The sequence below is a fragment of the Hemibagrus wyckioides genome, linkage group LG03, assembly GCF_019097595.1.
Source record: "Hemibagrus wyckioides isolate EC202008001 linkage group LG03, SWU_Hwy_1.0, whole genome shotgun sequence".
Taxonomy (NCBI): domain Eukaryota; kingdom Metazoa; phylum Chordata; class Actinopteri; order Siluriformes; family Bagridae; genus Hemibagrus; species Hemibagrus wyckioides.
In genome coordinates, this window is record NC_080712.1 from 15,598,730 (window position 1) to 15,625,725 (window position 26,996).

Here is a 26,996-nt window from a genome sequence, read left to right on the forward strand (position 1 = left end):
TTGGCGCTTACTGTTTTGTTTTGGTGTACTTCTAAGCCCTCTCGCTTTCTTTCCGTTTGAAGGAAGTGCACAGTTTGATGCACTTCATCCAGAGCAGGAGCTGAACGCGTATTTCAGCTGCACCGTACCTACTCAGTAGCCCCGATCGGTGTCCACTGAAGCCGCTTATATTAAAGGTTTCTCTTCCCCCTCCCCTTGCATATCGCATGTCCAGCCCCCCCATGTCCATTGGCTTTTCGTGGTCTGTGTGCCTACGTCCACCCCCTGCACACACACACACACAACGTGCACGCTGCTTTCATTAAACACCTCTCTCTCTCTCTCTCTCTCTCTCCCCCTCTCTCTCTCCCTCTCTCTCTCGCCTCTTGTCCGGCCCCCTGATCTCTCTGTCCATTGGCTTCTCCGGGTCTATTTTTCATGTCCAGCCCCTAATGAGTGTCCATTGGTTTTGTTATTTCCACTCCCTCCTCCCACTCCCCGGTTTTGCCCTGCCCATGTTTTGTATGTCTGTGTCCATCCATCTCCTGACGTTCAAGTTCGCAGGGACGTCACGTCCGCACTTGAACTTGCAGCTCAGGGGGGCTTTTGCCATTTTTTTCATCTCTCTCTCTCTCTCTCTCCCTCTCTCTCTCTCTTTTCAAAAAAAGCCATGACGGCTATCCCACTATCCATCTTCCCTGCGCCATCTTTGCATTATTTCTAATTTATTTTGGATGTCAAAGGCATTGATGAAGATATTTTCTCTGGAGTCTCCCCGCTAACCCGGCTCTCCCGATGTGAACCGAGCTGAAAGCCGCCGCCAACCACCATGTCTCGCCGCAAGCAAGGCAAACCCCAGCACTTAAGCAAACGGGATTTTTCGCGTAAGTATACTCTATGTGTTGTGCACGTCTTGTGCACCTTCATCTTTTCTTGGTCCGGTGTTGTAATATTCCGTAAAGAAGGAAAAAATCCCGTAACGGAGAGCGTGACACTGCGAAGGCACACCGGACGGCGGACAGCGCAGATCGCGGTCAAGTGGACTTCACCGAGGAGCGCAGCGAGCCTTTCCATTGACCAGATTACCTTTACGCGTAGCTTTTTCTCTGCTCAAAGTCAGAATAAAACTTTCGTCCAAATGCCGCTTTTTTGAAATTTGGAAAGTTTTATAGCGCTAATTTCTTTGCACGCACGTGCCACGGTCTCTCCGGCCACCTAAGAGGCGTTAAGGTATCGGACTATGGTAGGTACGCATGCTTGGGTCTGACTGTTGCGACTCTGTCGTAAGGCTGATTTAGAGTGACTACTGGCAGAATTTCCCCTCCTCGCGCGCTGTTTTTGGAAGATTTTCAAAAAAAAAAGTGGAAGTGCATTTTGATTGGGAAAAAAAATCTCGTGTCTGACTGTTTACAAGCGCCGCGTGTGCCGTAAGAAGCAGCGCTGAAGCCGGGAGGAAAGACGCTCGCTCGCTTTTAGGAAACTACACGTATTTCAGCCACAATTTCATCAACCTAACCTAGAATCAAGCGTTTTATTTATTTCCAAAGTTGAAGCATGGCAGGTATTGATCAGAAAGTAGACATTCTGTTTATTAACCAGAGTTAATATTGAGCTCTTAGTGTAAGCAACAGGAATACGACTACATTCTCACACAATCATTTCTACTTGCTCGATTACAACGCATTAACTACAAAAGTAGAATCATAGTGTAGTTCTGTTTTACTTTAGTTACACCTTGTTTTACCTGGTGACCTTAAGGCAACACGACATCGCACAGTAATTTCAACTATTTTCATAGACCTCAACAAGGAACACAATTGCAGACAATGCCACAATGTTTTTGGAAACTCGCGTGTTTTTTTTTTTTTTTTGGTGATACAGTAGAGCAATAAATCGTGCTCATTGATAAGTAATCCGTCGCACAAAGTTCCATGTTTTATAATAGAGTCATGGACATGCTCGGGACTGTGGAGCTGATGGAAAAACGCCAGGACAGAGTTTTCAGACGGTCCTGAGCTCCAAGAAGTGTTACACTACCTTTAAGGATAAACACGCTTGATACAAATCCGCGTTGTTGTAACATCGTAACGTATCGTGTAACGCTATTGGGTTTCCACACACACACACACACACACACACACACACACACACACACACACACAGCGGCGTCCCGTAGCTGCTCCGTAGTGTCTCAATGATCGGTGTGCGTATGTGTGTGTGACAACCGTCGCTAGGAGGCACACTACGATCACAAACTGGAAATGAACTTGAACCTGAGCAATTTTACCGCCACCTCTATCTACATATTTAACGACAGCGTAGAGGTAGAGGTATTATAGACACCTCTAAGCGCTTTAAAAAAATCGATCGGTTTCTCTTCCCGGACCCATGCGTGCTTTGTTCTGTTTCACAAACTGCACAAAAAGTATAATCTAACTAAAAACACACACACCCAGCCTATGCTTTCATTTAAATGAACAAACCTAATCAGCGTTTACACTGACTTTCAACGTTTTTGGGATAACCTGATTGGATCGTCTAAAACCTTTTCCGTGGTATAACTTCTTAAAAACTACTTTTAAAGAGCAAGACACTTTCCCCTTGTTTTAAACAGACACTTAAGTAACAAACACAGCAGCCATTTATCAATTTATTCGCGCTGGTGTTCGTGATCAATAGTGGAAAAAATCCAAATCAATAAAAACGCATATATTTCCTGATCATATTTAGACTGCGGTGAAATTTATTTTTTAAACGATGTAGAATTAATACTACTTAAAAGTAAATTGCGTAACAGTACTTTGCGTTTTCAGGCAATTATATTCCATATCCGGTCTCCACTCTGGTCAGTTTAATCGCTTTTAAACTGCTCTTAAAGTCGTTTATACGTGTTGAGGGTGTTACGTCTTAATATAGAAAAGATAAAGATAAAGCAATGGTGTCGTTTTATATAGCTATTAAATACATGAGAGTAATAATAAAGAGTGAAGTGAACGTATTTATCTAACATTTCTATTTATTTTAGCGCACACTATTTCTACAAAAGCATGATGGCCTGCATCAGTTAACCCATATATATCTATATATTGCCTAAATATGGAACTAAATGTATTTCTAGATTTATTTCTAGATTTATATATAGAACTGTACAGTCAAGCCTGTTAGGAAAAACGAGAATAACTTTAGGGAAAACAAAAGTAAACCCAATTTCTTTTCAAAGAAACAACTTGATTTGTCGATTTGATGTGGAATTTGTGCACAAAGAGAGCTCATGTGTTCATGGTAATCAATCCAGGACCCCAAACCACGGGGTTTTGTCGAATAACCCAAGATCTAAAGCAGCAGTCTGTGGCCACATCGCGTTTATTCCGCGCTTTAGCTTTCGCAGCTTGTAGGGAAGCTTGCGCTCACTGCACATTTTACCCCCTTTCTGTGCACTTAAAGGTGAAGGGTAAATTAATTCACCACATCCGAACACTTGAATATCATTAAAAAAAAATCTTGGCTCTGTTTGTATTTTCTAAACAAATAATAATAATAATAATAATAATAATAATAATAATAATACTTGTTTAAGGGTGGTTTGAAGTTTAATTAAAGTGTGATTCTAGAAGCTTTGAAAGCAGAGAAGATGCCTCCTGTAACCTCTATAAAAAATTGTGGGCGAGAAATACACTTTTCTGTCCAAGATATTGCATTAATCCAGCAACATTCGCTATTTAGCTTCCTGGTAAAAGAATAAAACGCTCTCCAGTGTTTCCCAGTTTTTCTCAAGTTTTTTTTTCTTTTTACAAATTGTGGAACAGCAAATATGATTAATATAACAGTTTTTTTTATTACAGTGTGAACAGCAATCTTTAAAATAATTATATTAATGATAATAATAATTTACTTGTCTCATTTGCAGAGTGCTGTTTGTGCCAAATATTCTAGAAAGATATATTTGCTATGAATTTGCTACTCAGTCATATTGTGTCCATCAGAACACCACTAATCAGTGATTTCCTGTCTGCCCCTCTCCTCTGTCTGTCTCTCTTATTTGTTGTGTCTTGAACGCCGCTGTCTCCCATGAGCAGCCGAGCCCCTGTCGTCCGTGGTCTCGGAGGAAAGGCAGGAACAGCACGGGCTGGTACAGGTCTCTCCTGAAGGGGACCAGGACCTGCTTACCTGCGGCCAGTGTCAGATGAACTTCCCTTTGGGGGATATCCTCATTTTTATTGAGCACAAAAGGAAGCAATGCAATGGCACCATGTGCATGGACAAGACAGTGGATAAGCCCCCTTCTCCCTCGCATGGCGAGCTGAGGAGAGCATCCAACCCCGTGGAGGTGGGCATCCAGGTCACGCCAGAGGACGACGATTGCTTGTCAACGTCTTCTCGAGGAATCTGTCCGAAACAGGAAAACATAACAGGTAAATATATCCCAAAAGACTGTGACAGGGACAAGAATGATACGTGCTTGGGTTGCATGCTGTATGTGTGCGTGTTTGTTCGTAGGTATGTGTTAAGAACGTTTGTGATGCACTTGTGGATGTGTAGTCTACATATCACACACACATGTTCCCTCTGTGGAGTTCTCATCCACAACTCTGGAGACACTTCTCAGTGTTGGGAGGGTAGGGATGGAGGGATGAGGGCTTATATATCATAATATTGCATGGCTCTGCTACAGCATGAAGACGAAGAAAAAAATTCTTTGTTGTGATTTATCATCAAGAGATCAGTGCAGTTTAGAGTCAGCATAGCTCTCACTCTCTGACTGGGTGGGATTTTTTTTTTTTAAATTAAACTCAGTCTTTACGCATACATCACTTGTCTAAACCACTAGCTGTATGCTTGTTTTGGCGAATGAGTGTGTCTAGTTTTACCTCCTGTCCTTTCGGTTGTCTGTGTTTCTGAGCAGCTAAGCAGTTAAACCTGCTCAGGTATTACCCCAAGATACATTATGGTTTCACGGTGGTGTTTTTTCACAGTAATTAAATCCAACCCTGACTTTAAGTTGCCATTTTGTGATCGGCAAGTGGAGCACTAAGGGTTTGTCAGGAGGAGGGTCATACCCATCAAGAGAATGAGGAAATGAGAGAGAGTGCAAGACAAAAAAGAGTAGTTTGGATGTTTTGGGGTTGGTTGGTGAAGACGTTGATGTTTCAGGAGAGCCTGTCCCCTCAGTGTGTGTCCACAGGCCCATGGGAAATCCTGCTCTGTATAGCTTATACCCTATCATGTGGTTTACTCAGATGCAGCTTGAGTTCATTGTATTTTTTATTTTTTTTAACGGCCACGTCTTATCCATATAAGTGTAACCCTGTGCTTTTCTGACTGAAAATCAAAGACCACAAGAAAGCCAGTCAGTTCTCCTTGGATGGTTGGGGACGATCTTATAACACTGCTAGTTATTTATTTAAATTAGAGCATGTTTTATTGAATATCGCCTTGCACTAAATAAGGCACAGTGAAACTTTAAATACTAGTACAGAAATAAATTACAAGTCAGTTTATCACTTTCATGGTAAACAACCTTATAAAAGATGTGTTTGGAATCCAGAGTGTTTAAATCCCAAAGTAATCCTGTGTCTTGAGAAAATAACATGAATAGTGAATATGTCATTCTTATGATCTGTGTAACATTAGAGATGACTGCACAAGTGTGTGAGTGTGAATGTGTGTGTGGATCTGCTTTAGCTGATTTAGACAGAGCATTTGCAGAGAGCAGAAAAAAGTGTGAGTGAGTCTCTCCAGCCTGCTTTTCTGCCCTGGTCATGCATCGGGCCATTCTCTGGCCATTCTCTGATTCAAAGATCAGATTCTAGGAAATGCCTGGGCTGCTCAGTCCCATGCCCAGTGATTTGGGCCTGTCACTACAGGCTTTTTATCAGCCTCATAATTCAGCCGTACAGCTGTTTCTGTTTCCAGTTCTCACTTACGTTTTAGAGTCAGTGATTCTCATCGAACACTGTGGTTAGCTGTGGTTGTTGAAGCCAGCACATACTTTAGATTGATGTAGATTTTAATATATAATTGTGGTAAGCAGGGTCAGCTATGTGTAGTTAACCCCTTTGTTTTAAAAAATGTTGATGCCATTTCTGTGCAAATTATACAACCTCTTTATATTCACTAGCTATCGCACACACGTCTCATGTTTCTGTCAGACCCTAAGCGGGTTATTAAACTCATTTACATCATAATGTAGCAGGGTTCAGCTGATATCACTGGGTCACCGGTATTATGTGTGCTTGTGATGTTTTAAAGCAGTTTTGTGGGATGGACCTTACCAACTTGTCTCTGTGTTGCTGCCATGGCAGGTCAACAGAAATATTAATTAACCATATTAATAAACACGAGTTAAGTGCATGTGTGAGCAGGTGAGCTGGAGAAATTCACCATTATTATTATTATTATTATTATTATTATTATTATTATTATTATTATTATTATTATTATTATTGCTTTGCTATTATTACTATTTTTTGTTTTATTATTTTAAGATTTGCCTTGACAGGATTTTAACTAATTAAGACTAGAGTGTTGCCCAAGCCACCAAATATGGAGCTACATGTGTGATGTAACAATTCCCATATAGAGTAACTCAGAGAGACGAAAGGCAGTCGCTGTCACAGAGGAATGGTGTGTGGACTCTGTGTGTGTGTACATAAAAAAGAGCAATGAGCAGAGGTGTGTATGTGTGTGTGTGTGTGTGCCCCAAATAGGCCATGTATCCTGGTTAAGGGGCCCAGCCAAAGACTATAGAGCTAATCGACTCTGCAGCTTTCTCTTCATGACTCCTCATGTCCCTTACCATCTCATGTCTTCTCCTTTCCTTTTCTACTTCTCTCCTCTCGTTACTCCTTCTCTCCTACTAATACCTGTCTGTGCCATTTTGTTGAACATGTATTTTAATTCTGTTAATCATTAAATGAGATTAATATATTTAATCCTGGACAAAGGGACAAACAAATAAAAGGCACTTTATTAAAAAGTAAGATTTGTTCTTTTTGTTCTTCAATGCTTAATGCATTATGTTTGATTAAAAGCAAAACAATAGATTGTCTCCTGTTTTGAGATTCATTATTAGAAATGTCTGTTCTCACTGCAGATTGAATATGCTTTGGTTCCAGATTTGAAATTGTGAACTTTTACATATTAGGCAGTCAAGACTCTTGCCATGGTGTCCTTTTAAAAATGAAGAGTCTGCTGCAATAGATACATTGATTGATTCAGTGGAATACTGAAGCCATGCAGAAAATGCTTTTTGTTGGATCTGTGTTCAATGATTTCTATTCTATGGTTAGTTTGCATATGAGCAGCCGGCAAGTTTCTGTTCTAAAAATGTGACCTGGCTGGCAGGCATTTTCTTTTTAAATTAATTTTTAAAAATAATTTATTTATTTATTTATGTTCTCATTTTCTCAGTATCATCTCTCATGGTCATAATTATCACCAGTACAACGATCGGATTTAGTAAAGAAAGCTGGTAAATGCAGTGTCTGTGTGCATCTGAACATGGCACTTCTCATGGTGTGATTTGCAGCATTCATATAACCCCATTTGCACATAACTGTGCATGCGCATGTGTGCAAGTCATCATGGCGATGACAGTTATGATGAATGGATAGTGATGTAGTTGCTGTAGTAACAGTTGAAAATGGGAAATATATAGGTGTGTGTCTACATCCAGTTACATTTACATATAGTTATGTAGGCATTACAAAAGAAAAAAAATCATTTTATTTAGGTTGAGACTGGGACTCAGACAGACACCTATTTTTATGTATGCTGCAATGCTTCACCTCTGAATGCGCACAGACACTTACACTCTGCATTTTCCTCCATGTCTTTTTTCCACTATTATATAAATGATCAGGAAGTGGCTCACCGCATGACAAAGATGCGTCTTTGCCAAGCTACGACAGCGTACAACACCTGCAAAGGTGCTCTTTATGAATATGCATCCAAACGTTAGCTTGCCTACAATTTCTTGAAGAATGCTTGTTTATTTCTTTTTCACTGCCGAGATTGCTCCACAGTGTCTTCTGCTTGATACATTTACAACTACTCCTGTTTGAGCTTTAAAAATATAAGCCAAAAATGTGTGCTGTGTGTGTGTGTGTGTGCATGAGAGAGAGTAACAGAAACATAGAAAGAGATGCATAATGCTGTCCTTAGGGATGGAGTTTAATTAATGGTGGATGATAATGTTTAATTCTCTTCTCCTGGAGCAGTTACGTGTTTGGGTGGATCTTACTCTGAGCATAGTTCACAGATGCATTGTGATATCCAGCATCCTCAGCACTGATTTGCATGATCCAGTCGGCTGTGTACTGTGGGGGTGGGTGGGCTTTGCTCGTTTGCTTTTTTCATTTAATGGACCATGGCACACACTTTTGTTGACTTGTGAATTTTTGTGCTGCCTTTAAAGAAAAATAATAATAATAATAATAATAATAATAATAATAATAATAATAATAATAATAATAATACTTCTTATTGTTGTTGTTATTATTATTATTATTATTATTATTATTATTATTATATGGGGTGAACATTTGTGAAAAATCATCACCCCATAAATGTTCTTTTCACCTGCTTTTGCAGTAAAAGCCAGCTTGTTTGGAACAAAGGTATTTAGCAGGCAGACGGGCACAGCCTGGCACAATGCCACCCTCTCTGTCTCACCACCCTGTGACGCTTCTTCCCTGCGACCCTCCCACAACGGGACAATGGCGGCTCCTCCATCACAACAGGAGAAAAGCTTGGCTCTCGTCAAGCTGCTCCCGTCTTTTCCCTCTCTTATTGTTCAATGCATGGTGTTGTTCCGCCTCAAAGCTGGAACGATCCAGAATTACAGTTTTAAGCAATTCAAAGAAATAAGAGATTCCTGTTTTCTAATGTTCGCCGAGAGCTGTGTAGTGTTTGGGGAACAGAGACTAGGGAATAGTTACCTCTGTGAAGGTACCTGAGAGATCTGCAGTTTTTCCTTCTTTTTTACATTAAACATTTTTTTAGTTGTGCTTTGGGATATCAACGCCAAACTGGAGTGTGTGTGTGTGGTTATATGTGTGCAGACCCACCGGATTCTGTCATGTTGTAGCTCTGAAATTATGTCATATGTTTTAGAGTGTGTATCCATAAAAATGTTTATGTACTGCAAAGTGTATTTATAAGTTCCAGTGGATTAGAGAGTGGGCTTTTGGGAACAGTTGATGAAGGACGCAAAATTACTGTGCTACATGTTTGAGAGTGCACTTGTGAGCTTGTGTGCAACTCGACATTTGTTTGTGGTCACTGAAAGCCATGTGTGCATGTGTGTATACGCACGAGTTGTGTATTGGGGGTGCAGAAAAACATGAAAGGCTATGTGAGTTGGCAATGTTGCAACAGGACATCCCTCAGTGGACGCTGCCAGAGGAGAATTGGCACAGAGCAGGACTGGCAGCCAAGGGTGGGCTAGGCTTTTACTACTCTGTTTACCTTTACTGTTCTACACACACACACACACACACACAGACAGAAATGTTATGTGTTGGTCTAATTTTATGGAAGCAGCCACATCCTAGATATATGACTGTCACCTTTTCAAGTTTATCGATACTTCTATTCTTCCTCTTCCTCACTCTGTCTCTCAGGTTTCAAAGGGCAGAGTGTGTGAGGTCACCTTGACCAGCAGTGCCACTCACTTTCAGCTTCTGTCATCCAAGACACTCAATGTGATCAATTCATCTGAGCTCTAATGGTTACAAATGGCAGAAGTCGACTCTCTCTAGGCACTTTCAGGGCTGTTCTTTTTTGTTTTGCGTTTCTTCTCTTCTTACGGCTCTGTTTCTTTCCAGCACACGCAGCTACACTGTGGAGATGAAGTACAGACGCTGGCTACTTGCTTAAGGTTATATCTGAGAATAAAGTAAAAATGAGCACTGGCATGGAATATACTACAAGTCACTCAAATCCATGACACACTTCTCAGACATGTGCCCGTTTAATATGGTGTGTGCCAAGACCTGACCTAGTGTGTGTATGTGTTTCTGCTTGTGTGTGTGAATTGGCTGATTGCTTGCTGTGCTCATGTTAGTATTGGAGGCTTGCCTAGTTTTAGTGACTCTTGGTGTGTGTGTGTGGTGTGTGTGTGTGTTCTCCGCTGCTCACAGTAGTGGAGATAAACACTGGAGAGGGGAAACCTGATATTTTTACTTTTGCGAAAGCATGCAGATGTTTTTTTTTCATAGTTCTGCATATTCATGGTTCCTAATGACACTTTACATCAGCACTGAATGCATGATTCTAAGTTTAATTAAGCACATTATAATGCTTGTTTGTTTGAGTTATTGGTCATGTCAATATTAAGCAAATTTAAAGTTGCTATTATGTACAAGACAGGCAAACATATGTTCTAGAAAGCAAACATTTGAAGAGAATTTTTTTTCATACTCAAATAACACAGTAACCTCATCTTAACTGTGACTATTTTCCCAAAGTCTTAACCTCCAGAATGGATACACACATTTGGGTACACATGTATTTGCGGTTTGTGAGTCAAGACAGAATGGTGTTTATCCATACTAAAGTTAGCAAGTCTTGCTGAGTGTGATGTTCAGAGCGTAATCCAGCAGCTCATAGGCCGTGTCTGGGGAGGTCAACACCCTTCACACAGAACCCCAAAGTATGTCACATCGCCTGTCTTCCTGTCAATACGTTAATGGCTTTATTTTTAGACGGTAATACATTGAAACTATGCTGCATTCATGTTTAATGAATGTTACTAATATGATTATGGAGACGTTTTCACACCTATATTTAGATTGTTTTCTGTGACCACGTATTGTACACCGCAGTGATATGAAATATCAGACTGGGATTCCCTCTTGCTGTATATAGTTCTAATGTCTCATGGCCTGCACAATAATTCTATGTTGAGCATATCTGAATTATAATATTAACACAAATTTCCTCCCTGCTGCTGTCATTCTTTCTTTATCACTGCCATAGCAAGGGTGGCTGTCATCACATATACACCTCAGTACTGTAGATCAGAATCTCACACTACTTGCAGCTGAGATTTGTGTGAGTTAAAATAAAGAATGAAAAACAGACCCCTTGATGATGGCAGCACAGATTAATTTAATGAACATAATTCAATTATTCAGTTAAAAAGCACATTCAAAAGATCCATTATATATACATACATACATATATATATATATATATATATATATATATATATATATATATATATATATATATATATAATTTTTTTCTGTTAACAAAACCTGTAAAATGGCACACTACATGCTTAGACACGCTTAAATGCTTAAACAGAAAAAATGCCTGCATCTCCACACACACACACACACACACACATACACACACACACTTGTGCTCTATAGATACACGAGCCCCTACTTCCTTACTTCCTGACTGAATCTTACTGATAATTTGCTCAGGCTCATTTGAATTTTAAGCACTTCTTTAATCTTCAAGGCCTAAATTGCTTTATGAATATGCATGGTATGGGCAGACTTTAGTTCATTACCTAGTTGTAAATTCTAATGACCATTAGATCCTCTCAGTAATTGCCAATTGTTTTGCATTTTTGATTGGCCTATTACCATGTGCATTCCGAACACATCAGCATGGCCTGTCAGACCTTCTGAGGCGTGTGTGTGTGTGCTCCTTTACACAGGGGAAGGTTACAAAAAAGAGAAAAGGTAAAAAATGTGTATGTCTCGCCTATTTTTCTAAAGAATGTAGTGCAGGATGTAAATGAAAGCAGCGTTTTGCACGTGAAGATTGAAAGTTCACCAGGAGATTTGACATATTTAATTTACATGATGACTCGGCACCCCTTCATTAAAGCACTTTGCATACGGCGCCGCAGTTAATCACTACTGATCAGCCTCAGCACGGCAACACACACGCGCACGGCAACACGTTCAAGCTCTCTCTTCTTTCTAACACACACACACACACACACACATACATACAAATGCGCTATGTTCTACATTCACACACTTCTGTCTGTGGCTGGGGGATGTGTATATGTATAAAGCTCAGCAGACAGCCAAATCTGTATGTACCCCACCTCCCCTGTGCGGAAGCAGATGTTGACCAGTCTTCACAGACACACACACACACACACACACACACACATTCAGATATACTCTCTCATAATTAGGGTTTGAGGTTTTATAAGTGAGCTGTCTCTATTAACATGCTAAGACCCTGGCTGAGTCTCTTTATATATGTGTAAATGGCTCTGAAATTGTAGTTGCATTATTAGGCATAGACACACATGCATGCACACCCCCACATGCCATACTTTGTATCTGTCTGTGCCGTTCCCTGAGAGAATGAGTTCCATATGTAATTGAAAAAAAAAAGCTGTCAGTCTGATGAGTAAAATATAATGTCCTCTAATGAGCTTGAAAAAAATGCAAATAAATAAAAATAACAACAAAACAAAGCAAAAACCCTCAAAGGAATATTTCTTTTCAATATTTTTTTTTCTGGTTGTATATATCATCTTGCCCCCCCCCCCTTTTCTGCATACCAGTGTTGTGTGAAGTGCTTCAAGGGAATGCTGAAATCTCCATTGTCATGAAACGGAATTTTTAATCTGGGGGAAAAAATAAGTTGTGTATGTTTCGGAGGAGCGCGGAGCGTTTCGCTAATGGACACGTTGGCGGAGGGAGGGAGAGCAGGAGAGAGAGCAGGAAGGAGAGAAGGAGGGAGAGAGATAGAAGGAGGAGGAGGAGTTGGAGGGGGGGGGGGGTGCCGAGGCCAGGGGGACCCAGCAGGCACTGTTTCCTCAGGACTCTTTTAGCCCTACCCTGGCTACGAGCACGCTTCAAAGTTGTTAATATTCAGCTGGGAAACCGTATCCAGAGCACAAATAAATTATTAAGTGCATGAACTTTTTAGGCAGTAAGATGAACTGATGGGGCACATCTGTGAGATCCAGGATCGAGAGTCATCTTTATTTGTGGGTGTGTGTTATTTTTGTGCCGGTGTGTTTGTGTGTGGCTTTGTTATTGTGTGTGTGTGTGTGTGTGTAAGTATGTCTTATTTGTGTGTGTGTGTGTGTGTGTGTGTGGAACTGCCTTCTCTGACTTCCCAGCCTCTGGTCTCCGGCCAAGGGCATGCATAATTGATTCCACACACGCTATCATTTTCTTGATGTAATTGCTTTAGTAAGATATGATGAAATCTAATGGATAATTTATCGTTCCAAAATGGGTAAAGAAACAGTGAAATGACGCCGGAGGTTTAGTAGACACACGGAGAGAGAGGGATGAGCGCCCCATCCAGGATGTGCCTGATCTCTGTATTAGAGGCTGATTAGTCCACTCCGCTCAGTGATTAAATGACTACGAGAAGTCATTCTCTCTCACTCACTCAATTTTTTCCCCTTTGCTCTTTCTTTCAGACTTCTAGCTCTTCTCCTTGCTCGGTGTGTTTACCTCTCATTAGTGTTCTCCGGTTTGTCTAATCCTGTCATTCAGTCTCTTTCTTTGCTTTTGTGTACAGCTCTATCACTCTTGCTGGCTGATCTCTGCTTGTTGATAGAGGCAACAGATGGGCTTAACAGAATTGTGGGGTAGAGGAGCTCTGCAGTTCTTGAGAAACATGTTTGTTTTGTCAGTGGCGTGGCCTGTTCTGCGTCCTGGATGGAACGTAGTTGTAGCTGCACAGCGATGTGTGGGTACTGTATATGTGTGCGTTCGTGAGATGGGCTTAGATCCTGGCAAAGGCACTGGGCTGTTTGTTTCACAGCGGGGGTTGTGAACTGTGTGTGTGCTGTTGTCTGTTTGTGCTCTGAACAGGAACCTATCCCCAAAGGACGCTTCTGCCTCTAGCCTGTTCTCTCAGCTCGGAGTACACACACACACACACACACAAAATAAACTTCTTCTACACATTCTTCACTTAAGCTCACAGAACACACACTACCAGTCTGGAGGACGCTTTATGTTGTTGTTTAAAGTACAAGAGGTGCTTTATGTTTTTCTCTGCTAATCCTTGTTCAGTATCAGATATCTGCTGGAACAATAGGCACAGTGCCATGTCAGTCTCTCCTTGCTGACAGTGGCCAGTAACAATACTCACTGCCATGTCTCCTGTTGAGGGCAGGGCCCTTTAGAGACTTTTTTTGAAAACTGATTTAACAAGATTTAGCAATAAATATATGTTTTACTTAAAACATTAAGATAAGGAATACAATACTACTTTAGTTGCTGATTTAAACAACAACAAAAAAAACAATGTGAAAGTAAAAACAGAAAAACAGCTCTTACTTTTCAAATCACTATAAGTGACAGCTGATTTTTTCCCTCTCCCACTCTCTATCCTTCTCTTGTTCTTTCATCTTTCCTTTCCTTTTTTTCTTTTTCTCTACTGCATGTCATTCTCTGGGAAGCTCCAGCAACCGCATGTGTCTCAACACGTCTGGAGATGATGCTAACCGTTCTTCAGCTCGCTTCCCCCAACTCCCCAACCACCCACCCCCCATCTCTCTCTTTCTCTCGGTTTCGCTGTTCTATCATAAAGTTAGTTTTGATTTGGTTGGTTTCGTTGGTTTTGGATCTCTTGCTTCTCTGAGAGAGACAAGGGGTACATCCAGACCTCAGAGGCACTGGTCGAGCACATCTGTGTGTGAATGGCCGCTGGAATGGGGATGTTGGAGCAGAAGGGGCAGCCGCACAAAGGCAAAATTGTCCGGCGGCCCCATTAGTCTCCTCGGGCTCAGTGTGGTCAGACTGGCTTAGCCAGACAGGATGATAGATGGCTTTGTCAGGGGTCCCAGGGTGTGCCCTGAACCTGAAGCACTTTGTTTATCTTGAAAAGAAAAGGGAAAGGCGCAGGAATAATCTATGTCTAGCTTTCTTCGGATAGAAAAGAGGGGAGAGAGAAAGAGAGCGAGTGTTTGGGAGAGTTAGAGCAAAAGAGGAAGGGAGGAAAGGGAGGAGGTGGGGGAGTGTGTCGGTTGGGGGGGTAGGGCCCTACGGTGGTTGTCCATTAACAGATGAACTTGGCTGAAGTCCAGGCATTTGATGAGACAGTGTCATAGCCTCTGCTCTATCTAGCCTTTTCAATCTCTCTTACCCTCCTCTCTCTTTCTCGCTCACTGTCACTCTCCGCCTCTGCTTATTCTGCCTTACTTGTTCACTTTTCCACCCTCTTTCTTTCTTTCTTTCTTTCTTTCTTTCTTTCTTTCTTTCTTTCTTTCTTTCTTTCTTTCTTTCTTTCTTTCTTTTTCTATTTCTCTCCTTTTATCCTGCTCTCCCTTCATTGCCCTTTCTTTCTGCCACCAAACCTGCTGACGATACATCAACAGTTCTTTTTTGGCTGAAGGCAAAAAACGACACTACACTTCTCACTGCCAGCACCTCCCCATGCCAGAACCAGTCTAGACCGGTTAGCTGGCCTTGTAGCCAGTGCTCTGTCAACTTGCCTTACCTTGAAGAAGAAAAACAAAAGACAAAAAAGAAAAAAGAAAGTCTCATTCTGATAACGGCAATAACCTGTCGATCCCCAACTGTAGAATTAAAAGGGGATATATTAAAAAGGTAGAATTTTTAGATGGGGGGAAAAACAATTTAGTTCATAATAATTACATTTCACCAGGACTAGAGCTTCAGTAGTTTTTTAAAAACCCTTTTAAAACCATCAGGTGGTGGTTCAAGTCTAGAGAAGAGAATCGCTTAAGATGCAGCTAAGGTGGAAGGTGCCACATATTGTGTGTGCCCTAGCTGGGACATTTCCTCTATGCTGCCTGTCACTGCCGGCTGTGCTCCAGCCTCACTGCCGAGTCTATGCTTGCTAAGCAGTGCTGGACCTCTGGACCCCTGATGTATGACCCACTTATACCCGTCAGCAGCGGATGCCATCGATTTCTCCTCTTCCTCTGAGGGATGGCTAGTGAACCCTAGGCCAGCTCTGACCGGAGCTCAGTTATTCATCACCCTACTCACCCCCCGGCTCCCTCCCCAGGTCCAGCTGGAAACCAGCTTCATGACTCAATCGTCTTTTTTCCAGCTCGCTCCCTTGCTTTATTTAGGATGGAAAGCGCTCAAAGGAACCCAGGGCCAATTTGTAGTTTGAGAAAGGTCTATGTTATTGATTGAGCGTGCCAGGTTCTTTAGCATAGGATGCTTAACCTCTTTTTCTGTCTCTCTCAGCTTGGCGGTTGTTGATTAACCATGCCTGGCTCTGACCCTTTGAGGTCCAGAGAGGCGGCGCTTTGGCCCTGACAGCCACTCTGTCTGCCTGCTGTGTGCTACAGTCGAGTGGTTATGGTTGTGCTCTTAGTGGATTGGCGGTCATATAGGGGACAGCAGGTTTCTATTATTAAGAACAGAAGTTCATAAACACAGTCCCTGTTATCAGAGACACACCCCTGATCTCCACCTGCTGCTAACTACCTGCTGTATCAAAGGTGAATGCCAGAGACAGGGCAGAGGGCAGTAATGCCCTAAATGATGGGAAACCATCTAAACCGTTGAATACACCTGCTGTAGTCCTACCTATAGAATATATGCACTCACCTACATGCAACATAGTATGTTGAGTGATAACAATCATCTTGAAAACATTCACATCATACACTATCTTCTATGATCACGGTTTTTAGAGTTCTAGTTATGATCTAATTCTGACATATACAGCTCATTAAATCATTTTATCTGACGGCTTACAGTGTGTGGATGTATTCTTTTAATTATTACTCGATTACAGTGCAGAATTTGGCCCTTTTTTCCAAATGTGTGTGTGATGGTGACCAGTAATATTTATTTTATTTTATTTTATTTATTTATTTGTGTGGGTGCTTGAGTGCAGTCTAAAAGGAAGCTCTCGGTCCAGAACATTCGATAAATTAGATAATTTTTTTTGGGCACCAACTAAATATAACTGCAGTATTCTCCAGTGACCAGAGCTGGCTGACCGACATATTAACATTTCTGTATTCAGACTGACGGTTGAGAGCTATAACAGAGCTTGTGGATGTGAAAGTGTGTGAGCTCAAAAATGGGCTGTGTATTATTAGCAAATGTTTGTGCAGAATGACACTTTGGTTTGCTCTAAGAGAAACAGTCTGTTTTTTGGAGTCACAGGGTCATGTGTATTTGTGTGAGCTATGTGAGGCAGCTGGTATTACAATGAATGTTAAATGGTGCAGTGTGAGACTGGCTACATGGCTTATTTACATGTAATGTGATTGGGGTCGAAGCACTGGACCCTGCTTCAGGAAAATCTCATCTGGCCTAGACACACTGACCTCTGGTGCAATGCCCTCTCATGGTATACCTTCGAACCCAGAATTGTAAACCATTCTAAAAAAAAAACAACAGCCAGAGATGGATTAGCTACTGTTCTAGGACCTCTGTTTTGCACAGCACTTTGTCCTATAGCTGTCCCCGAGTCCGTGGGAGCAGCAGAGGGCAGAGGAGCAGTGGGAGGCAATGATCATCATCCACTGCTCCTTTGTGGGAATGGCTATGCTGTGCTAATGCCAGGAGGGAGACCCTGCTAATGGGGTCAGCACTGGCAGAGGGTGATGTATGGATTAAGTTTACCGTGGCATATTTTGGTGTTTTTTTTGTGTGCGGGGACCAGAAGATTGGTACCGATGATTAATGCACATGCCCTCCAGTTCCACACAGCCACCTGTGGTCGCTCTTTGGCCTGAGCATCATCGTGAAACCTGCCCCCTAACTTTTCAGTGCAAGGGCATTTACTGAGGTATAATTGGCCTGGATTTTTTTTTAAAAGAGAGAGAGAAATTGGCTAGTCAATTTATTCTTGCACTTTAAAAAAACTTTTTTTTGCGTTATTTACTGCTAGTTGCTGGTTAGGTTATGGAGGTACATTGGTTTTGGCTCATTTTCTATTTAGACAGGCAGACAGACCTCTCATGCTTAATGTCCTAAATACCACATCATACCACTGCATATTTCTAATGGAGCTTCTCTTCATTCCTGGAGTGCATTAAAGTTGTGATGGGGTGAAAGAAGTTGGATGTGGCCTTTTGCTTATTTTTCCTCCCCTTTATGCCATTTCACTCTCTCTCTCTCTCTCTCTCCCTCTCTCCTATTCTTTAAGTTTGTTGTTATGAGTTTGTGGAATGGCTGAAGTATTTGCAGCACGCCTGGTTTCAGCTGCTTTCAGAGGAAGGAGGATCTGTAATGTTTGCTTTGGGTTGTGTGGGGTCTCGCTAAAGTGCCTTTTATTAACAGTTTGCCTGAAGAATGCCTGAAGAACCACTGGCCAGGATGTGCTGTGCATGTGTGTTGGTGTGTATTTGTGTGGCATTCCAGTGCTACTCTGTCTGCAGAAGCACTATCAGAAACCATATCACTGCTTTTAATAGATCTTGATAACTTTATTATAACTGCCAAAAACTCTGATTCTTTGTATGACACTGTAGGTTTTTTTTTATTGAGTGGCACTCAGGCGATGTGGGTCAAGTCAAAGTAGGAGCAGGTACCTATCTTTTTGTGGAGTGTTGCGGGTGAGTGTCTGAACTTGATCCTCCGAGCATTCTCCAGCAAGGGCCAATCAATAGAAACAGTGGCTAACTTTCTGCCTGCATCTCTCTGTAGCTCCTGAGACAATTTTGACATCTTGGCAAACTCATCCTCCCTATCCCTCTCCCTCCCTCCTTTCCTCTCTCTCTCTCTCTCTCTCTCTCTCTCTCTCTCTCACACACACACACACACACACACACACACACACACACACACACTGTGCCAGGCTAGCTGCTCTTTGTTCACTGTTTTATGACTCTGGCTTTCCAGTGAACACACACAGGGGTCTGTGTAGGAGTATTTCTCTCTCTCTTTCTTTCTCACCCTCCCTATCACACTTTTTTCTGCAACATTCCATTTTTAAAACTGTGCACTGTTAAACGCATTACTCTGCTTCCATAAGCCACGCTACTCTGTTCTCCAGAGCTGTCAGTGTGAACTCTGACCCTGCCAGACTTTTATAGCCTTTTAACAGAAACTTGTTAATGCTTTTGATAAGTTGCTGGTCAGCCTCATGTGTGAGATGGTGTGCACTGGGGGATTCTGGTTAGTTTGTGTGTGTGTGTGTGTGATCTCAACTGTATCAGTAGCCACAAAGTCACTGCCTCTATGACTATTTTTGCAGCTGCAGCAGTGCTTTTGCAGCTCTTAAATGGCTGCACTTCCAATGCTTCACTGATCTCAGACTCTGGAGCTTTCAAGCCACGCTGGCTGAAGATGTTGAGATGGCTAAAGCTGATAGACGTGGGGGGTTTTCTCTCCCTCTGTCTCGCTCTAGACTGGCGCTGCATGGCTGCTGTGTTCTCCAGTGCCCGGCTTTCCCTGGCCCTCTGTGCCTGGCGGGCTGTTTGTTTGCGTTTTGTATGGCTGAATGGTGCAGCAGCAGAGATACTGGCCCCTTTCATGTCCTTAAAGGCCAACTGGTCAACTGAGGCCCAGCTCTGAGCTAGAGAGAGTTCTGAAAGACCGACTGAAACTGACACCAGCCATCACACTGCCGCACAGCACACATTCACACAGAGGAGCAGCATTTTATACGCATCCATGTACAAAATGCTAGGGCTCTGTTTGTGTGTGTGTGTATGTGTGTGTGTGTGTGTGTGCAAATAGCTTTTGTTTTTCTAACTGTAACTTTTGGTCTTCTCTCCACTGCTTTCGCCATTTCTGGCGGTTGAAGCAGGTGTAAGGTCTCGCCGGGCTTACAGTATTTGTGTTCAAATGAAGCACACATACACACAGCTGCACAGGATGCTGTTCAGATGTTGCACATGGTTGAGTCAAGATGACCACTGGGGTTTCACCTGCTCTGAGCTTCTTCTCTGTGCTCTTCCCTTTTCTCCCTCTCCTGCAGTTTTTTTCTCTCTCGGCCATTTGTAACATAAAATACCCCTGTTGCCAGACACAGATGCACCTTTCTGCTTGACCAGTCAGTTTGGTTGTGAGCTGTGTTAGCAGAGGAGAACTCAATTCTCCAGTGACCCTTCCTGCCCTGCAGTCTAAAGGATTGGCTAATACTCTTCTTTCGCCTTTCATCTCTTTACTGCTTTTTTCGAAAAAATTTATTTATCTTTCATATAGAAATAAGGGAGAATGGTTTAATCTTTGACATTGTGTCCCCCCCCACCCCACCCCAGCCGCTGGTGCAGCTGAAATAGACAGATGGGGGAATAAGGGGATAGAGTAAGGATGAGAATAAAGGAAGTATAGTGTGTAAGGAATGGGGAATGCTGGTCCTACAGGGCCTGCTAACTGTTCAGCTGGCTGTCTGATCAATAGGCTGTGGGCCATGTCCCCTCTGCCCTTCAGAGAGGGCTGACCTCATCCATCACTCTCTCAAACACACAAACTTGCACACAGGTGTGAGCAATGGTAACATGGGCCTCTGAGGGATGTGTGCCATCATAGTACGAGAGCGGTCAAAAACAGCAAGAGCTAATATAGATTCTTCGGGTCGACACAGTTCATGATTGATTTCTCTTTCTCAGTGTGAAAGTGAGACTATGTGTGTGTGTGGACCAGAGAATTCTCCTAACCACTGAACGGCTGTAACTTTCCCCAAATGCTCTTCTGTTTATGAGCACCGTACTGTATTCATAATTTAAGTGGAGACCTTAGCGGCTCAAACGAGGGAATGCACTCATATCGTTATTCATGATTCTCATCACATAACTGCTAATAACACCCCTCGATGCTGTTCGCTCTCCCCTCTCCAATGAAATTCATTGTGTAATAGACCTAACAGCCTTAACCAAATTATCTCTGATGTATACATGCCACAAGGCCAATAAAACACAACAAATTTATAGCACGCTGAGTAGCCTGCGCCTTCTAATGCAAATAAATCTGGCCAGGCCGCTACTCATTAGCATCCGCGTAGCGCACGCTAAATCCTGCTTCTATCATGTTCTCCACCCCCCCAGTGACCATGATCTGCCAAGTTGGAGAGGCAGGCTGCCAGTATTAAGCCTGTGATTCCTCTACCGTCATGTGTCAGCACAGAGCGCTGCTGGCGAGTCCAACGCCAGCGACACGGGTTTAGACGGGGGAGGTTAATTTGCTTAACCCGTCTCCCCCACCCTGCTCACTGTACACTCCCCAGCCCTGCTGCAAACACTAGCTAGTGGTATTCTGTATACACCACACTCAAACCCGGCTAGTGTTGTGATGAGGCCGAAGACAGAGCAGAAAAATGACGGGAGCTGCATAGGGTGAGTGGGAGTAATAAAGTTGTTAGTCTGTGTATTATTATAGTATGTGTGGTATGTGTGTATGGTGTGGGTATTACTAGTGATGTAGTGCTTCATTCCTGAAACTGGACTTAAGTCTGACTTAAGTCTTGCCATTCATTGACATGACATTCAGTCATTCATCTCCTGTAGCTTCTTTATCCTGATTTCCTGTGAAATTGGAAGCACTTATGTATCGGAGATGTTGGATCGACTGAATTTTCATGTTCTGATGTGTAAATAAATAAATGCATACATAAATAAACAGTTTATATACATAATTGCACCTTCAACAATAAATCACTTTACTCAACCTATAATGTATAACATATAAAACTTCTAATGTGACGGAATAGTAGTGCAGGAGGTTGCAATGCTGCCTCAGACCTCCAGGGTCCCTGAGCTCAGGATAATTTGTGTGGAATTTCTTATAGGTTCTGTAGTTTCCTCCTACCTCCCAAATACATGCCAGAAGGTGGATTGGCTACACTATATTGTCCCTAGCTATGAATGAGTTTGTGTGTGCATGGTGCCCTTTGACGGACTGGCGTCCCATTCAGGGTGTATTCCTATCTAATCCCCAAAGTTTCCAGGTTCAGAATAAAGCAGTTATTAGAGAAAAATGAATAAATATTCATTAAAATCCACACACACACACACATATATATATAGTGTGTGTATATATATAAATAGTGTGTGTGTGTGTGTGTATAGGTGGTCTGACATTTCCGATGAATACAGAAGTGAAAATACCCCAATTCACTTCTTCTCATCCTTCACTAAACTCTCTTTGTGTGTAGAGAGGAACTGAGAGATCTCTCCTCTTTTCTCAGTCTACCTCTATCTCTGCTTTTGCCCAGTATTATAACTCATGTGTGAGTGGCATTCAGATGCTCTACCTGTTTAATTCAAAGCTAGTTTCTCTCTTCTCAGCCTCTCTGAAACCACCTTGGTGGTAAGGTTTTCCTGCCAGACACCCATTTTCCATTCCAGAGCACCTGAACAGCGGAAAGCAGAAAACAGGTAGTGAAAATCAAAACAGAGAGTGAAATGCTGGTGTCTGTGCATCCACTGAGCTGTAACCTCTTCTGTTGTTTCCTCTGTTCTGCACACTGTGTGTTTATTTTTCAGTCACTGGGTGTTTCCTTATCTCTATAAATACCTGCTGATGTGTGTATGACAGAGAAGCTGTACGTATTTGTGTGTGCTTTGTGACTACACAGCCCTTGACTTTGAAACACACGGTGGTTTTTGTGCTTCTCTGTCTTGCTCGGGGCACAGCCTTCGACCGTCCGGGCCCTGTCTCAGATTCCCACGCTGAGCGTGTTGGGACCGTGTGTAATGACACCATACTGCAAAAGCTGCTCAACCTGTCTCCCCTTCTTCCCCTCCCTCCTGTATCCCCTCTGACCCCAACCTCCCTTCCCCCATAACCCCCTTCTGCTTTTCACTGACCCTCCCTCACTCCCATAACCCCTTTCTGCCTCTTTATGACCCTCCCTCCCTTGCTCCCATAACCTTCTCTGCTTCTGTCAGCTCGGATGCAGTCTGCAGTGCATCAGTGTTATGTCTCGATCTTCCAAAGCCCCATGTCTTGTATGCAGACATCTTTTGATATACCACCTCTATATCATCCTATCCTTGTTTTCTTCTCTTGCTAGTACCTTCCCCCTCTCATGCGCTGTCTCGCTCTTTCTTTCACCCTCCTTTTCCTCCTCATCCCCCAGACTTCCAGACAAAAGCACGCAGGCCTATTGTTGTATGCCGGTTGGGTCCTGAAAGAAAGGGAAAGGGGGTCAGCAGTGGTATTAGCGCTGGCTAATCAGACCGAGGGGCAGGCGGGCAGCTCAGGCCTGGGAGAGGAGCTGAGATCGTCCACTCCCCCGTTTCCCAGGCACCCACCGTCCGTCTACGGTTACACAAAATGTCCGCCACTGTGCCGCTGTTGCCAGGGGTCTATTATTAGCAAGTGTCAGTCAGTTATCTGAGAGCAGTGCTTTTAGCTGCCATTTAAGTGGCTGACACTCAGGTTTTGCAGCAGATTAAATGAAATTTTAGGCGCAGTTTGGCTCGGCTGTGGGTGGACAAAGGAGGCAGCTGTTGTTGGGAATGTAATCTGGTACCACCGGGAAAAGGTGCCACGGCTGGTGCTGCCCACCAAATTGCTCTCCGTCTCGCTGCCGCCATGGTTCTTACAGAGTAAAAATCTCCTCGGTTCTCACCAAACAGAGCCACTCTGAGATGTTCTCCCTTCACGGTGTTCTCTATTTGGATAATGAGTGGTGGCCCACGCCCTAACGATGAGTAAGGATGTCACAAGTTGTCTTCTCCAACCGGCTTTGTGCTCCTATTTTAGTCTTTTCTGTCTGGGAGGGCCTCATGCCACCCCTGCGTGTCTCTTCAGGTGAGAGCCTGTTTTCAGTGGACACAGCCAATAGGAACAGGTGTGTGTGTATGTGTGTGTTTTGTGTGTGCGTAGCAAGGGGATTTCCTGGCCTGTTCTAAGCCCCTGCCTATGTTACACTGCCTTACCAATGACTGCTAATCCGCTGATATGCCAGTGTCATTTGCAGCCTTATATTTTTCTCTTAAATACTTCCTTGCTCCACTCTCTCTTTTCTTTTGCCTCACACACACACACACACACTTCCCAATATAACATTGCACTGCACTGATGAATGAATGTATGTATGTCAGTAAATCTCACAATATGGTATACATATTTTTACCATGCTTTGTGTGTGTGTGTGTGTGTTTGTGTGTGTGTATTAAGGCAGTTGGAGTCTGGGCTGTAGTAAGGGTTGGAATGCCCCTGTGGCCTGCTCCAGCCTTTTTCTAAAGGTGTGAAAAGTGACAGTCGTAAATGACTGTGAAGAGTGGCTGGGGTTTCAACTGTGATCGACAGCAGGTTTACACCACACACCTTGTCTAGCAGGGATGAGAGCAGTGCTTGCATGTGGCTTGAATTTGTTTTTAATGAACTATTAATTATTTTAGTATTACATTTTAGTACTTTAAATATAAATATTTATATATTATCAGCTGTACATGACGTATTTTTGCTCTACTTATAGGTTTACTTATATAACTATGTATTTTCTATGGAACAAGGAGCCAAACCCAAGTTCAGTGGGGTCATAGCACAGCTATGATTATATATGCAGACACAAAAACGTCCAGCATACACAACAAAAGAGAGCAGTATAAATAAGGTGTGTGTCATTTAAGGTGCCACATGAACTGCATTTGTTGGCTGTAAAACGTGATATCATGTTTCAGAGGAGTCTTGCCTTGTAGCTGAGATATGTGACCTATGTTTGAGATGTACTTTAGGTGCCATTTGCTATTCCAGAATCTCTCTGAATATTTATTTAAAAAGTGATCCTCAACAGTGAAAAAGAAAGAAAGTTTTTTACAAGTTTTTGATTTTAGATATGTCATATTTCAATGTATTTTCACACATAACTAACTTACAACTGAATGTAATTTTTTAATCAGCTAGTGGCTATGCAATAAGTATTTTTCTTTTTTTTTTCTAGCCAGCAATCAGCAATTAGCTGCTGGCCAAACACATAAGAGAGCTAGCTAGCTAATTTATTTCATGTAAATGGCCCAACTTTGTTATTTGACCTTAAGGAAGAAGAACTCTTCATTGTGAGTTCAGAGCCTGAAAAAGCTGAAAAGTGCTTCACAGGCTGTTCTCTAGTGCTTAGGTTACTGCTAAGGTCAAGACTTTAGCAACTGGCTTTTAAATAACACATACCTATAAAGAGAGGTTTTAAACCAAGCCAATTTCTTAGACTTTGAAGAAACAGACAAAAAATTTTATGAAACATTAGAAATAGCATTCTACTCAAATCTAATAACACGCACAAATACTGCAAGGTGGTGCTTTTTTTTTTTAAATAATCACACCTCATTAGCAGATTATAAATGTCAGAGACACTCATACACCTAGATATTATCACAGCTACTCTCCAGCTGCTTGAAAAACCTGCTGTTGTGAGTTGTGGTTTATTTTTTTTTCACCTGGGGAGTTGAGATAAGGTTCTCAGATATGCTCCTTCAACCCCAGTCACCCGGTGAACAGAAAACTCGGCCCACCCTCACTCCCGACCTCGGTGCCTCTCTCTCCCCCTATAGATCAGCCCTCTGATCTATAGGACTACGGACACATTTTTGGCAGGGTATGGAGGTAGCGTTCCAACATGCTTCGAGGTCCCGCTCTTTGCCATGTTAAGCCCTGATTTATTGACTTCAGCTGCCTATGAGGGCTTGCAGGTACAACTGCCTCAATTAACATTTTTATAACAGTTGTGCAAGTGCTTTGGACTGAAGCGGCTCATTGGCTCTGGCTCTGTAAAGTTTGTTAAGCTCTTTAGACGGAACTTGGCCTTGTGCTCTGGTCATAACACCCACTTGAAGTTAAAGCAGAAAGGCAAAACAACTGATAATATATAAAAAAATTTAAGTTTCGCTGGTACATGCACTGAGGGCAGAGTTCTTGCAGGCTGAGCGCTTCTTGGTAACGTATGATGGCATGATATGGATTGGAACACTTGTATTGAATTATGTGTGGGACTGGGAATGAATGTGGTGAGAGACTCTGCCATGAAGAATTAGAGCAAACAGCAGCCGCCACAGCCCCTCATGCACTGAATCCATCTTCCAGACCTGTTATTGATGGTAAACGTAATACTCTAGTATTAACGGCCCCAACCCATAACATTTCAGCCCTGTTCTCTTTCCATACACACTCACACATGCATGCAATCAAATGAGGTGAGCAGCAGAGGGATATTTGAAATATTCTGCTGTTTTATTCTTCTACCTTCCCTAATCTCTTTATACACAATGAGCTGTATCTCTGTCCACCTCTGTCTCAATAGCACTACTTTGTGATAATCCTGAGTGTATTGACACATAGGCTGGATTGTTATATGGGCATGTGGACACTAGTTGTTTCTTGCCCTCTATGTTTATGTCTCTGTTATCACTTTAACACCCTCTTGCTTGTGTCCCAGTTCTTTTCCTACCTTTCCACACCGCCAACATGTTTTTGGCAAGGCCAGTCCATTCTCACTTTGTACTTATGTTCACTTTCCTGGTTCTTTCTCTCTCTCTCTCTCTCTCTCTCTCTCTCTCTCTCTCTCTCGCTCTCTCTTTCCCAGTGAACTTAAGTATTTCCAATATGGATAGTATAGTGTAGAATTTAGTGTGTGAGAGCCTTTATGAGAGGTTTGAAATGAACAATATACTAAAAGCAGGCTTTTGGAGAGAAGGGGAAAGTGTATGTGGCAGGACTGAGAGCAAGTGTGCAGTAAAAGACTGTAGGACATGATGGGAAATCTACAGGGCTGGACTCGAAGCACCCGCTTTAGATTCTCCACAGCCAAGTGCCTGAAGGGAGGCATGAAATCGGACTGTCTTTCGTCGCCCTTGAAACAGTGCACTATTTGTGCTCGGCCCTGTTGTTCACACACACGGTTCTCCCTCTTAAAGGCATGGGTGTCACATGTAAGAGTCACATAGCTGGGTTTGTTTAATTGTTTCAGCACTCCGTTTACTTCATGTTGTCACGTTAGAAGACAGGACTTTACTTCATAGTCAGGAAAGCAGCGGTGTGGTGGGGTGGCAACACTCAGGGTAAAAATGTGTTTAAAACGCTAAGATTTTGTTACATTGCTGGGTATGTTTTGGCTCACTGTTGCTCTGATTGACACACACAAAAAGCCCTGCTCCTGCCCCAACACATCCAGCCTTCCATCCTCTGCTG

General features: G+C 42.6%; 1 protein-coding gene across 1 annotated transcript in view; it reads left to right on the top strand.

Moving 5' to 3' along the window:
- Positions 1 to 361: 361 nt before the first annotated feature.
- The window catches only part of bcl11aa (BCL11 transcription factor A a), a 43,797-nt gene continuing 17,162 nt past the window's right edge, over positions 362 to 26,996 (top strand). The window contains exons 1-2 of the mRNA XM_058386344.1: positions 362 to 863; positions 4,056 to 4,391. Coding sequence (XP_058242327.1) covers positions 809 to 863; positions 4,056 to 4,391 — 391 coding nt within the window. The 5' untranslated portion in view covers positions 362 to 808. The remainder of the gene's footprint in view (positions 864 to 4,055; positions 4,392 to 26,996) is intronic.